The 13,362-nt window shown below is 40.1% G+C and overlaps 1 protein-coding gene across 1 annotated transcript; it reads left to right on the top strand.

The window, feature by feature from the left end:
* Positions 1-2,307: 2,307 nt before the first annotated feature.
* LOC131959149 (galaxin-like) lies at positions 2,308-9,877 on the top strand. Its single transcript, XM_059324250.1, has 7 exons — positions 2,308-2,346; positions 4,021-4,061; positions 6,617-6,708; positions 7,165-7,296; positions 7,414-7,602; positions 9,491-9,589; positions 9,675-9,877. The coding sequence occupies exons 1-7, from the start codon at positions 2,308-2,310 to the stop codon at positions 9,875-9,877; spliced, it is 795 nt and encodes a 264-aa protein (XP_059180233.1).
* The last annotated feature ends 3,485 nt before the right edge of the window (positions 9,878-13,362 follow it).

Genomic DNA, 13,362 nt, shown 5'->3' with positions numbered 1-13,362 from the left:
GCTGGTCTGTGCTGGTCTGGTCTGTGCTGGTCTATGCTGGTCTGTGCTGGTCTGGTCTGTGCTGGTCTGTGCTGGTCTGTGCTGGTCTGGTCTGTGCTGGTCTGTGCTGGTCTGTGCCGGTCTGTGCTGGTCTGTGCTGGTCTGGTCTGGTCTGTGCTGGTCTGGTCTGTGCCGGTCTATGCTGGTCTGTGCTGGTCTGGTCTGTGCCGGTCTATGCTGGTCTGTGCTGGTCTGGTCTGTGCTGGTCTGTGCTGGTCTGGTCTGTGCTGGTCTGTGCTGGTCTGTGCCGGTCTATGCTGGTCTGTGCTGGTCTGGTCTGTGCTGGTCTGTGCTGGTCTGTGCTGGTCTGTGCTGGTCTGGTCTGTGCTGGTCTATGCTGGTCTGTGCTGGTCTGGTCTGTGCTGGTCTGTGCTGGTCTGTGCTGGTCTGGTCTGTGCTGGTCTGTGCCGGTCTGTGCTGGTCTGTGCTGGTCTGGTCTGGTCTGTGCTGGTCTGGTCTGTGCCGGTCTATGCTGGTCTGTGCTGGTCTGGTCTGTGCCGGTCTGTGCTGGTCTGTGCTGGTCTGGTCTGTGCTGGTCTGTGCTGGTCTGGTCTGTGCTGGTCTGTGCTGGTCTGTGCCGGTCTATGCCGGTCTGTGCTGGTCTGGTCTGTGCTGGTCTGTGCTGGTCTGTGCTGGTCTGTGCCGGTCTGTGCCGGTCTGTGCCGGTCTATGCCGGTCTATGCCGGTCTGTGCTGGTCTGTGCCGGTCTGTGCTGGTCTGTGCTGGTCTGTGCTGGTCTGGTCTGTGCTGGTCTGTGCTGGTCTGGTCTGTGCTGGTCTGTGCTGGTCTGTGCTGGTCTGTGCTGGTCTGTGCTGGTCTGGCTCAGCCTCCTTCTCCAAATCATATTTCAACTTTGATCGCGACATTTTGACTTTTTTTCCTCGAACTCCTCAAGCGAAAAAATGTCTCCTCTCACTATATTTTCTCTGATTAAATGCAGATAATAATATAATAATATAATAATATAGTAATATAATAATATAATAATATAATAATATAATGATATAATAATATAATAATATAATAATATAATAATAATATAATAATATAATAATATAATGATATAATAATATAATAAACACTCTGCGGCCAGTTCATCAGGTTTAACTGCTCGTTAAAGCAAAGAGGCCGATCAACGGCAGCAACTCATTTATATTTATATTCATGAAGGTCTGATGAAGACGAGCTGCTGAAGCTCAAGACGAGCATCAGAATGTTTGTTGGTGCCAGATAGGCTGTTCATTTCACACACACACACACGCGCACACACACACACACACACACACACACACACACACACACACACACACACACACACACACACACACGCCTTTTTTGGTCATTTTGTTTCTTTTTTTGATCATTTTGTTTCTTTTTTGGTCATTGTGTCTTTTTTTGGTAATTTTGTGTCTTTTTAGATAATTTTGTGTATTTTTTGATCATTTTGTAGTCAATTTGTGTCTTTTTTGGTTATTTTGTGTATTTTTTTGGTCATTTTGTGTCTTTTTGGTCATTTTGTGTCTTTTTAGGTCATTTTGTATCTTTTTTTGATCATTTTGTGGTCAATTTGTGTCTTTTTAGGTCATTTTGTGTCTTTTTTTTATCATTTTGTGGTCAATTTGTGTCTTTTTTTATCATTTTGTGTCTTTTTTTGATCATTTTGTGGTCAATTTGTGTCTTTTTTTGGTCATTTTGTTTTCTTTTTTTGGTCATTTTGTGTCTTTTAGGTCATTTTGTATCTTTTTTTGGTCATTGTGTGTCTTTTTTTGGTCATTTTGTTTCCTTTTTTTGGTCATTTTGTGTCTTTTTTGGGTGATCTGAACTGTGTGTGTGAGATTGTGTTCAGTGAGTGGGGGTCGTGGACAACATGCATGTTAAATTGGGGGTCGCGACTCTAAAAGGCTGAGAACTACTGGTGTAGATGATAAAGCGGCTGGTGAGTATTTAATAATAATGTTGCTTCCCCTCCTCATAACGCAAGCAGTTTTATAATGCCTTAATAACACCTGACAATAGGCTGTGCTAAAACATAAATGCTTTTATAGACAAATGAATAAAGTAGGCTATGATCACAGTCACATCATATTTCTAAGAAGGTGTGAATATTTATGCCATTGACCCGATAATCACTATTTACGGCCACAGCTCGAGCAGCCTAACAGCTGGAGGCTCAGGCAGGGTCAGCTGATGCAACATAGTACAGTAGAAATGCAAAAATAGCCTTCATATATTCATTTTAACGCCAGGAAAAATCTCTGGACAGCAAACATGAGTCAGCTGGAGGCTGGAGGCTCTCCAGGGTTCAAGGTGAGTCACACTTTAACGTTTAGGAAAGAAAACTACTAGAGCCTGATTCATGATGTCATGATGAAATTATCTATTCATTTATTATAATTTTTTATTTTATTTTATTTTAACGTGCGCGTGCGTTTGCTGGGCGGTCTAACGTGCCATATGCGTCAAGTGACGTGCCTCCACAGGTTCACTGTGGACGGGACGTCTGTTCTTAGGTGGGAGGTGTGGTCAGTTATTTAATGTAACGTTAGGCCTGGCCTATCACTTGATTTAAGAAAAGTTATTTAATGTAACGTTAGGCCTGGCCTATCACTTGATTTAAGAAAAGTTATTTAATGTAACGTTAGGCCTGGCCTATCACTTGATTTAAGAAAAGTTATTTAATGTAACGTTAGGCCTGGCCTATCACTTGATTTAAGAAAAGTTATTTAATGTAACGTTAGGCCTGGCCTATCACTTGATTTAAGACATCTCAGTATCTTCTCCAGCAGGTCAGCACTCACATCTGCTCTGAGATGCTCCGGCTCTGTGCTTTTGGTATGGGCCCATCTTTGCACTAAATGATTTGGATTTCTGATTTTGGCAGCTTGTAATTATCATTATATTAATAATTATCATTATAATAATGATTTTCTTTACTTTCTTTCAGTTGGGCTGCTGATCTGCCATTTCAGCTGTGGTGAGTAGGGCTCATTCATTCCCCTTTGGATAATTTAATTTTCCTTTTGATGATAGTTTTCCCAAGACTTGAAGACCGTGTGTGTGTGTGTGTGTGTGTGTGTGTGTGTGTGTGTGTGTGTGTGTGTGTGTTAGACAGATATAAGGGAGCCAAGAAGAAACAGAAAGATAGGTTTTTGGGTGGTGGTGGCTGGAAATAAAATGTGCTTGATGATCAGCCAGTGTTGCCAGTAAAGAGAGCAGCTAATCAGCCTTTCTTAGTTTATCTGAGCGATGATTTCACGTTTAAAAAGCATTCGCAAATTCAAACTATGTGACCTATAAACTGTGAAAACTGCAGCAGGTCACATCAGGCTCTCAGGTGCTTCAGGTGTAGCATCACCTGAAGCACCTCTGCACTTCTAACCCTTACCGCTTGTAACAAATAATAATAATAATAATAATGCTTCTAGTTACTTTCTTTCAGTTGGCCTTATTTTGCATTTCAACTGTGCTGAGTGGCTCATTCTCTAGAGACTGTGTCATCCCAGAAAACGTTTTATTTTTTATTTCCAGCTATAGTTGACCGTGCGTGTGTGTGGCGCAGCATTTGAAAGTAGCCTAACTCATGTTGTGAAAAGTGAGAGGATTTCCACTCTACGAGCTGTGAGTCAGGCTCTGACGTCACAGACGCGTGTATGTTGTGTATTATTGAGAATAGACTGCTAGAATATCATACTCAGGTAAAAAAGTAAAATCGTTGGTCAAATACTCCAAGCGCTCTACAATAAAACAGGTATGAACCACTCCAAACTGCTGCAACAGTTTCTCTTCTCTTCTTTCCCTTTTAGGACGTTTTATGTCACTTTTCTGTTCAGAATCTTTATTGGGTGTGACAAAACACGCACTATAAACATAGACTGAACAATATAAGGTGTTAAAGCGAAACTACAAGTTAATAATATTACAGAAATGAATACTAAAACAAATAAATCACTCTAACCTCGCTAACCTTGTGTGTCTCCAGAGATTCTCATGGGAGCTGCAGCCTCCATAAACACCTGCAGCAGGTGAGTGTTAGACCGCACGCGACTGTGTGTGTGTGTGTGTGAGTGTGTGTGTGTGTGTGTGTGTGAGTGTGTGTGTGTGTGTGTGTGTGTGTGTGTGTGTGTGTGTGTGAGTGTGTGTGTGTGTGTGTGTGTGTGTGGGAATTTCATGCCGCAGACCAGCTGGAGGTCAAGACGAGTTCAAGACATATTACAGCGGGTCTCAAACTGACTGAAGCGGACCGATTGCGGCCCTCGTGATATGAAAGTTTAATGTGAGTTTTGTATGAATGGCTCTTCACCGTGTTGTGTGTGGAAGGTCCCTTTAATTACTTTTTAAATAATTTTGTGTCTTTTTTGGTCTTTTTGTGTGTTTTTTAGTCACTTTGTGTGTGTGTGTTTTTTTTTTAGTAATTTTGTATCTTTTTTCGTCATTTTGTGGGTTTTTTTAGTCATTTTGTGTCTTTTTTCAGTCATTTTGTGTTTTTTTTAGTCATTTTGTGCCTTTCTTTTGTCATTTTGTGTTTTTTTTTTTAGTAATTTTGTGTCTTTTTTGGTCATTTTGTGTCTTTTTGTCATTTTGTGGGGTTTTTTTTAGTAATTTTGTGTCTTTTTTGGTCATTTTGTGTCTTTTTTCAGTAATTTTGTGTTTTTTTAGTAATTTTGTGTCTTTTTTAGTCATTTTGTGGTTTTTTTTTAGTCATTTTGTGTCTTTTTTGGTCATTTTGTGTCTTTTTTAGGTCATTTTGTGTTTTTTTTTTAGTCATTTTGTGTTTTTTTCAGTCATTTTTTGTGTTTTTTAGTCATTTTGTGTCTTTTTTCGGTCATTTTGTGGGTTTTTTTAGTCATTTTGTGTTTTTTTCAGTCATTTTGTGTTTTTTTTTGTCATTTTGTGTCTTTTTTTTGTCATTTTGTGTTGTTTTTTTAGTCATTTTGTGTCTTTTTTGGTCATTTTGTGTCTTTCTTTTGTCATTTTGTGGGGTTTTTTTTTGTAATTTTGTGTCTTTTTTGGTAATTTTGTGTCTTTTTTGGTCATTTTGTGTCTTTTTTTGTCATTTTGTGGGTTTTTTTTTTTAGTAATTTTGTGTCTTTTTTGGTCATTTTGTGTCTTTTTTCAGTCATTTTGTGTTTTTTTTAGTAACTTTGTGTCTTTTCTGGTCATTTTGTGTCTTTTTTCAGTCATTTTGTGTTTTTTTTAGTAATTTTGTGTCTTTTTTGGTCATTTTGTGTCTTTTTTTGACATTTTGTGTTTTTTTTAGTAATTTTGTGTCTTTTTGGGTCATTTGATACTGCCTCCAGCGGCCCCCAGGTAGTTTGAGTTTGAGACCCCTGTATTATAGGCTATTGAAATATGCGAACAGGCGTCTGCATTAGCGCACTATTCTCCACAGCCTTGCTACTGACACTTCTGATGTTTTTAACCTAACCTTTGCTCCTTCTACTGTCCATTGTACTCGAGCTCAACTACGTTTTGTTCAGTGTCGAATCTCCGTCAAGGATTCAAAACAAATGACGTCATCAACCAGGCAGTGCAGGGCTGCAAGTGCCAGCCTGCTGCCACTGATTAACTCTAATAACAACTAATCAGAGTTGGGGACGTTTACTTTTTAAGGAGTAAATGTAAAAAGGAATGCATTAAGTCAATGAAGGATCCTCCATAAAATAGATGGTGTGTGTGGGTGGTGTGTGGTCATTTGCTAGGCCTGTCAAGAGAACATTTGGACAATATATATTGACAGAGATAACCAAATAAAAGATATAATTGTCATTTAATACCATTCGGTGCCACTGATATTGTGATAATATCATATCATATCATATAATCAGACTCAGAAACAGTCCTATCAAGCCTTATGTTCAGGAAACCGCTGGTGTTTTTCTGACATCATGCTGGCTACAATGTTGGTGTCATTCTAAATAAACACACCTGTAAACACGAAAGGCCATATTGTATGAAATATGCACATGACCTCAATACAACCTGGTCTCACAGGAATCCGTGAAATGGCCACGGATTCGCTTAACTCAAAATCTGTGGAATAGCCACGGAATCACTCACATTTCCGTGAAACTGACACGGATTTCGCTACAATGGAAGTTAATGTCCAACATACAAAGTGATTATGTACATTCGCTGAGTGAATATTTAGAAAATAAAACATATATTTCTCGCTAGAAATGTGATCAAAATCCATTTTTATGCAGAAACTAAGTCAAAATATTGATTTATTTCACTAAAAATGAGAGAACTGTCCACCATATTTTTTGTTTGGACCTTGAAAGTCACATGACTAAAAGGCCGAGTGGCCTTGCCCCTGAAATGACGAAATTCCAGGCCTGCTGTGTAGTATGTATAGCAAGGATGGAAATGCATGTATGTGCCAGTATAGACTGTTCTGGTTAGTGTGTTTTCACAAAAAGCCATTAGAGGGCAGTATTACAAAGCATACAAAGCACACAAAGCATGTCATAGACATGAAAGCAGAGTTATTTACATAATATATATAGTTTATATGTAAAATAACTGTATTTCTATGTATTACTGTGATGTCTATGCAATACTGATGACTGTCTTGTAGAAGGAACCCTGGGGCAGAATGGTGTGGAGGGCAGGCTTACAACCCCGAAGAAGCCACTTGCTGTGAAGTAGAAGAGGGAGACACCAAAACAGGTAATGATCACGGATCTGTGTCAAACAAGCAAGACATCTGAATGTTAGATTTTTGATGAAAAGGGCAGAGGCAACATACTTGCAGGGGAACTTCTGAATTTTCCAATTATTTTATGTCTAAGTGACTAAATATTGGAATTGGGCCACAAAAACATTCAACAATCTAATCATTTGGGCAATACATCTTACATTTTATAATCATTATGATTATACTGTTTATTGAGTGGTTGTTAGTGCCGGGGGGGGGGGGGGGAGTTGTAAAATACTTCTAGAAATTTACTGGAAATTGTCCACCTACATTTTACTTACTTTGACCAAAGATCAAACTTTAAGCTTCTGTCTGACCTCTCTATGAACCTGTCTTTGAACGTCGAAACTTCTTAGCACTGGCAGATACACCTTTACTGCAACATGCTGGTGTCTCTCTGTAATTTGACTCTATCTCTGTTTTTACAGCTGTTACAGAGGGTCTAAGTGCACAGGTGTCATCGTGCTGTGGACTGAAGGCATACGACAAACTTAATGAAATATGCTGTGATTCAATCCTTGTGGCCAAATCTGCACCGAATGCCAAGTGCTGTGGGCAAAGTGAGTAGAGCTCAATCTAAGCATGGTACCTTGGTAAAAAAACAAGCTCTAACTCGTGTCAGCCTTGTTGTGGTTAAGGTAATCCAGGTTTATGCATCATCCTGATCTTTTCCACAGAGGCGTTTAATGAAGACACAGAGTTGTGTTGTGGTCCAATCGGTGACAAGGTGATCCTGCAGAAACAATCCAGGGACCACTTCTGCTGTGGACATAACCAGTTCAACACTAACACTGAGTGCTGCTGTGTGCCGGAGGAGAGTCCTGAGATACACCCCAGACAGTCCAGCTGCTGCGTGGACGAGTCAGGTGAGCCTGAGCCTCGTCCCTTAAATGTTTAATGCAGTTTAATGCAAATCTTTGAAGTCTGTACTGAGATTGTGCAGAATATTGTTTACATATGCCAATGTGTGTGCATGTATACTGTAAAACTACAATTTCTAACAATGTCATGTTGACGAGTGTATCGTGTTATTTCGTATTGGGACCTTGTAATGACAGTTTTTCCCTTTGCAGTTAAGATTGAATCAAGAGGGAGTTGAGTGCTTGTCTTTCTTTGATTTTATCACTTGCAAGGGAGAGTCTCACAACAACAAATCTTCCTAGAAAGCGGAGGAGAGAGTCTTAATGATACAGCAGGGTGTTTCCCTTAAGCAATTCTAACACCATTGTTCTAAGCAATGTGTCACTCCATTGGGTATCCAACATCTGCAATGTTATTGCCACACATTCATTGGCCACAGGACATTAACAGATTGTGACATGTAGGCTTTTCTTTAACTTTATGCAGTTTTAGGTAGGGATGGGTACCTTTCACATTTGAACCGATACGGTACCGATACCCGGTACCTGGGAATCGGTACCGGTACTCAACGGTACTTTTACGTTTGTTTATGTGGTAATAAATGTTAATTTGTTTAATAATAAAATCTAATTTTTTCAATTAAACATATTTATTTCTCAAAATATAAACTTATATATATAGATATTTAATATATCAAAACAATATAACATCGAGGATGAGCAGTGCTTTATTGTTGAGCGAACGTGCATCTTGTAACATGAAGGTTGCAGCGTTATCAAAGAATGCAGAGGAGCTCTCAGGTGGCAAAGCACGGAGGAAAAAAAAAAAAAGGTTGCAAGTGCACGTGTGTTTTGTTGTGATGACGTCGTAGCTGTGGGCGGAGCACCGGTCAGACAGTATTGTGGGCGTGGCATGATGGAATAAACAAAGTTGAGTCGGGCTGCTCTGTGCACATATCGAGGATGGCGCAGGAGTCCGAGGGATTTAATTTCAGCGAGGCAGTTTGGAGTAAAGCGGCAGGTAATATTCCTGAGTTGAAGAGCGGAGTATTAGCGGAGGACCAGAGATGCAGCAGCTAGCTGCTAGCTGTTAATGACTGGTCTACAGAAGAATGGAGAGAGCAAACGGAGTACGAAAAGGTCCAATCTGGAGGCAGACGAAGGCCAAGCCCGGGTAGAGACATTGGAGAGATAGCAGCTGGCGGCTAGCAGGACTAGAGCCGGCTGTTCGTCTCTGCGCCGGGGCGGAAGAGGGCAGCAGCTAGTGGCCGCGGTGAGCAGACAGGACCAGACCAGGAGGTAAATAAAAAAATAAAAAATAGTGCGATCGTCAGCACGCTTGTTAATCAAGACGTGGCAATAAAAGTACCTTGAACCTTGAACCTTGAACCTTGAACGTCAAATGAAAACAGGTTGAAATCAATGATCAGTTTAAAGGTAATGCCGTTAAGGTACCGAAACATGGTACCGTTTGATTTTACATGAATCGGTACTCGGTAGTACCGACGGAATTCGGTCGGTATCTATAAAAGTACCGAATTCGGTACCCATCCCTAGTTTTAGGTAATACTTAGACATTTCTCTTCTTCTGTCAGCACTGTAACCTAGTGCCAGACATGTCTCTTGGTTCTATTACTATTAAGAGGAGGCAGCCATCTTTGTGGTTAGCCACTTTGACATTCCTTCAACTTTTGACCTACAGGTGTAAAGACCCTCAGTGACCTCACAGACACTCTGATACTAGTCATTCAGCAAACATAAAAACAAAGGGTTATACATATATTTTCCACAACAACCTTCACATATCTCGCATTTTCATGGAAATGCTAGAAATCAGATTGTTATCATTGTTCAAGAAACTTCATATGTTCTGATGTGATCTTTGTCTTTCCAGCTGTCTGTGGAACGAAGACCTACAACACACTCAACGAGCTATGCTGTCAGTCAACTGTTGTTGTCAAATCTGCACCGAATGCCAAATGCTGCGATCAAAGTGAGTAGAGCTCAATCTAAAAAACAGTATCTTGTCATAAGTGATAGTGATCCAGGTTTATGCATCATCCTGATCTTTTCCACAGAGGCGTTTAATGAAGACACAGAGTTGTGTTGTGGTCCAATCGGTAACAAGGTGATCCTGCAGAAACAATCCAGGGACCACCTCTGCTGTGGACATAACCAGTTCAACACTAACACTGAGTGCTGCTGTGTGCCGGAGGAGAGTCCTGAGATTCACCCCAGACAGTCCAGCTGCTGCGTGGACGAGTCAGGTGAGCCTGTCTAATGTCTTACTTACCTGTCTAATGCAAGTCTTTGAAATCCTTTTAAGATTGTACCCCTAGGGTTGTGTGTACACTGCAAAAAAAGAAAAGTTGGGTGAACTCAGAATTTCAAGGCAACAAACTTTGATAACATTTTAAGTTGGACAATTAAACTAAATATTTTAAGTTTTGTTTTTGAGTTAGCTCAACTCTGAATTCAGATTTTTGTCAACTCAACTGTAAGTTGTACTAACTTATAATTTAACATTGTAATAACTTTTAATCCTTACTTCTGCTAAGTTCTGCAATTTGAAGATTGTAACGCCGCTATGAAATGTCAGCTAATGTTGCAACCACAATTTTGAGTTAGCATTGATACGCTAAAGGCTACTCTTGTAGCTGTAACAAACAGCGCCGCTAGCATCAGTTAGCCGCTAGCAACAGTTAGCTGCTAGCATCAGTTAGCCGCTAGCTTTCGCTAATGACCGAATTTAACCACTTTCACGCATGATGAAAGCATTATGATTGTACCGACCAAGGTTGAAGTCGATCGGGTTAAATCTGTAGGAGGAGATTGTGACGTGGCATTGGCGAAAAACGGACATTTGATTCAAGATGGCCAACTGCCAGTTTGTTTTCTGGTATGGCTTCTTGTGTGTCTTTCCATCTTACATGTATGTACTAAATTTCGTGTCTCTAGGACAAATCTGTGTCAGCAGGTCATTGGGGGCTCTAGTGAATCATTTTGCCACGCCCATTACCACAAACACTAGAATATGTAAATTTTCACCAGGATTGACGTGTATTCCAAGTTGGTTGAGTTTTGGAATAAGATAAAGCCCCCAAAAAGGCGAATGAATTGCTTGAATATTAATAATAAATCTGGAAACCTATTTCAGTAGGGTCCTCGCACCATTGGTGCTCGGGCCCTAATAATATACATGGCTGACTCATAACTTGATGCTATAATGAATTTGAACATATCAGTGTTCAACGGTTAACGCGCACGGCCTTAACAAACGCTGCCGTTATAACGGATTTTAACTGATTTCTCACTGCACATTAGCATTAGCTTAAACATTTTGAATCACACCAACAACTGATTTTCACTGATCCTGCCATAACCCACAAATGCCCAGGAGCCAAAAGGAGTAAAGTAACAAAGTAATGGTTGGCTACGACGTTGGCAACATTTTCTCAACTACAATGTACCGTGAAACTTGAATATTTACACACTTAACACGAACTTAGCTTACGAACCACATATCACCGGGGATACATATTAGTTTTTAAACATTTGTAACATAAAACAGTGAGTAACTAACCTGGAAATATAACACAAAAATCAGCGAAGCAGGACAACTGTTGCTCATTCTCCATTCATCTGGATAATGAGCCCAGCTCCCGCGAGACATTGCAAGGAATCTATTCAGCATAGTATCGCAATATTTTGCAAGGCAATATTGAATTGATTCATGGCCGCCAACAGTGGTGGTTCTAGACCAGTTCTACTGTGGGGGCTAAGCAGGGGCCAGTGTTTAATCAGAGGGGCACATTAAAAAATGGCAAAGATGATATTTAGGCATTCAAACCCTTTATTTTAGCTCATTTAAAAATCTCATTTAAGTATATTTAGAAGATACAAATACACTGATTGAAACAATGAGACTTACCAACAATAATTATTTTTTTACGACAATGAGATTTCTCATTTTTGTGCACAATTACTTTATTTTTATTTTGAAAGTGCAGTCCAGTGAGAATGATCTTCTTTTATATACACACGCTTTTATTGCACAATTAAACTATTATACTATATACTATAGAATGTAACATTCTGGGTTCCTTTTGTGCACAATGAGATATTGTTTGAACAAAAAATAGGTAAGAATTGTTCCGTTGTTCATCGTTATAAATTGATAATTCAAATATTAATTTGACACAGGGGCCACAGCAGGGGCCACAGCAGGGGCCAAGGGCTTCTTCACAGGGGGAGTGGCCCCTGGAGGCCCCTGTGTAGAACCGGGGAAAAACTCCTTAAAAACCCTTTTAACAGGGAAAAACTCCTTTAAAAAACCCTTTTAGCAGGGAAAAACTCCTTTAAAAACCCTTTTAGCAGGGAAAAACTCCTTTAAAAACCCTTTTAGCAGGGAAAAACTCCTTTAAAAAACCCTTTTAGCAGGGAAAAAGAAGAAGAAACCTCAGGGAGAGACAGAGGAGGATCCATCTCCAGGACGGACAGACGTGCAATAGATGTCGTTGTACAGGGCAGAGGAGAGAGAGAGAGAGAGAGAGAGAGAGAGAGAGAGGGAGAGAGAGAGGGAGAGAGAGAGAGAGGGAGAGAGAGAGAGAGGGAGAGAGAGAGAGAGAGAGAGAGAGAGGGAGAGGAGCAGGAGTTCTGAGAGGAGAAAGGTGATGAAGCGTCTGAACATGAGTCACTGACATCTGCTCCATGAAACTGCAAAAGATACATACATTATTACATTATTCATAATCAGAAACAAGTATTGACTTGCAAGTTTAATAAAAGAATAACATGTACACCGGGTCAAAAGTCAACCATACTGAGTAATTTTCTTCGGGTAAAAGGTGTGATCAGAAGCTCTGCTTTTACTGGCACTGCTGGGGGGGGGGGACTTTTACCACCTTTTGCTTGCAAAAATGTGTTTACTGTTAACACTGATGTTTTCTTTTGAAAAGCTGCAAGACTTTATTTATCATGCAGTGGGGAAATTCAGTCACAGCAGCTTAAGTTACAGACGGGAGAAAGAAAAAGAATGACCCTAACACATCCAGAACCGATGCTAGGGAACCATATTTCAAATAACATTAATTTAACAGATGCTTTTATCCAAAACGACTCTCAATAAGTGTATTCAACCATGCTTTGTGTTGTATGACAGTGTTAATGGGACGTAGACGTTATTTTAGCTGACCTTCCCATATCCACAGCACTGAACCAGACACAAGTCTCTGTCTGTCTCTGTCAGCATTTCACAATCCAAATGGTTTTTGCTGCCGTGACAGGATCCAGGGAAAGAGTCAGAGGTTCTGCGCCCTCGGTAAGATAGTTGGTGTGTGGGTGTTGTGTCTGTCAGGTGATTTATGATCATCAATATGTCGTCATGGTGGTGCGTGTGAATGCATGAACCACGTCAACCACAAATGTCGCCTACGGGACACAGGTATTAGCTCATTTCAAGGCAAGGCAAGGCAAGTTTATTTGTATAGCACAATTCAACACAAGGTAATTCAAAGTGCTTTACATACACATTAAAAACAGCAAGACACAATTTAAAACAGTCAAAACAGTCAATTAAAACAGGGAAGATACAGCAGGATAAAAAAAGAGATAAAATAATAAAAAGCACAAGTCAAACATTGTGTAGTTAAAAAGTAAGGGCAGTAGAGTAGAGCAGATAAGTGTTAAAGTTAAGAGTACGCTTCAGTAAACAATAGTGTTTTTAGTCCTGATTTAAAGGAGCAGACCTCAGATCTACAGGTAGTT

Source organism: Centropristis striata, chromosome 21 (genome assembly GCF_030273125.1).
Source record: "Centropristis striata isolate RG_2023a ecotype Rhode Island chromosome 21, C.striata_1.0, whole genome shotgun sequence".
NCBI classification, from domain to species: Eukaryota; Metazoa; Chordata; class Actinopteri; order Perciformes; family Serranidae; genus Centropristis; species Centropristis striata.
The sequence above is the reverse complement of the archived record's forward strand: the minus strand, read 5'-3'. Positions and strand labels throughout refer to the sequence as shown.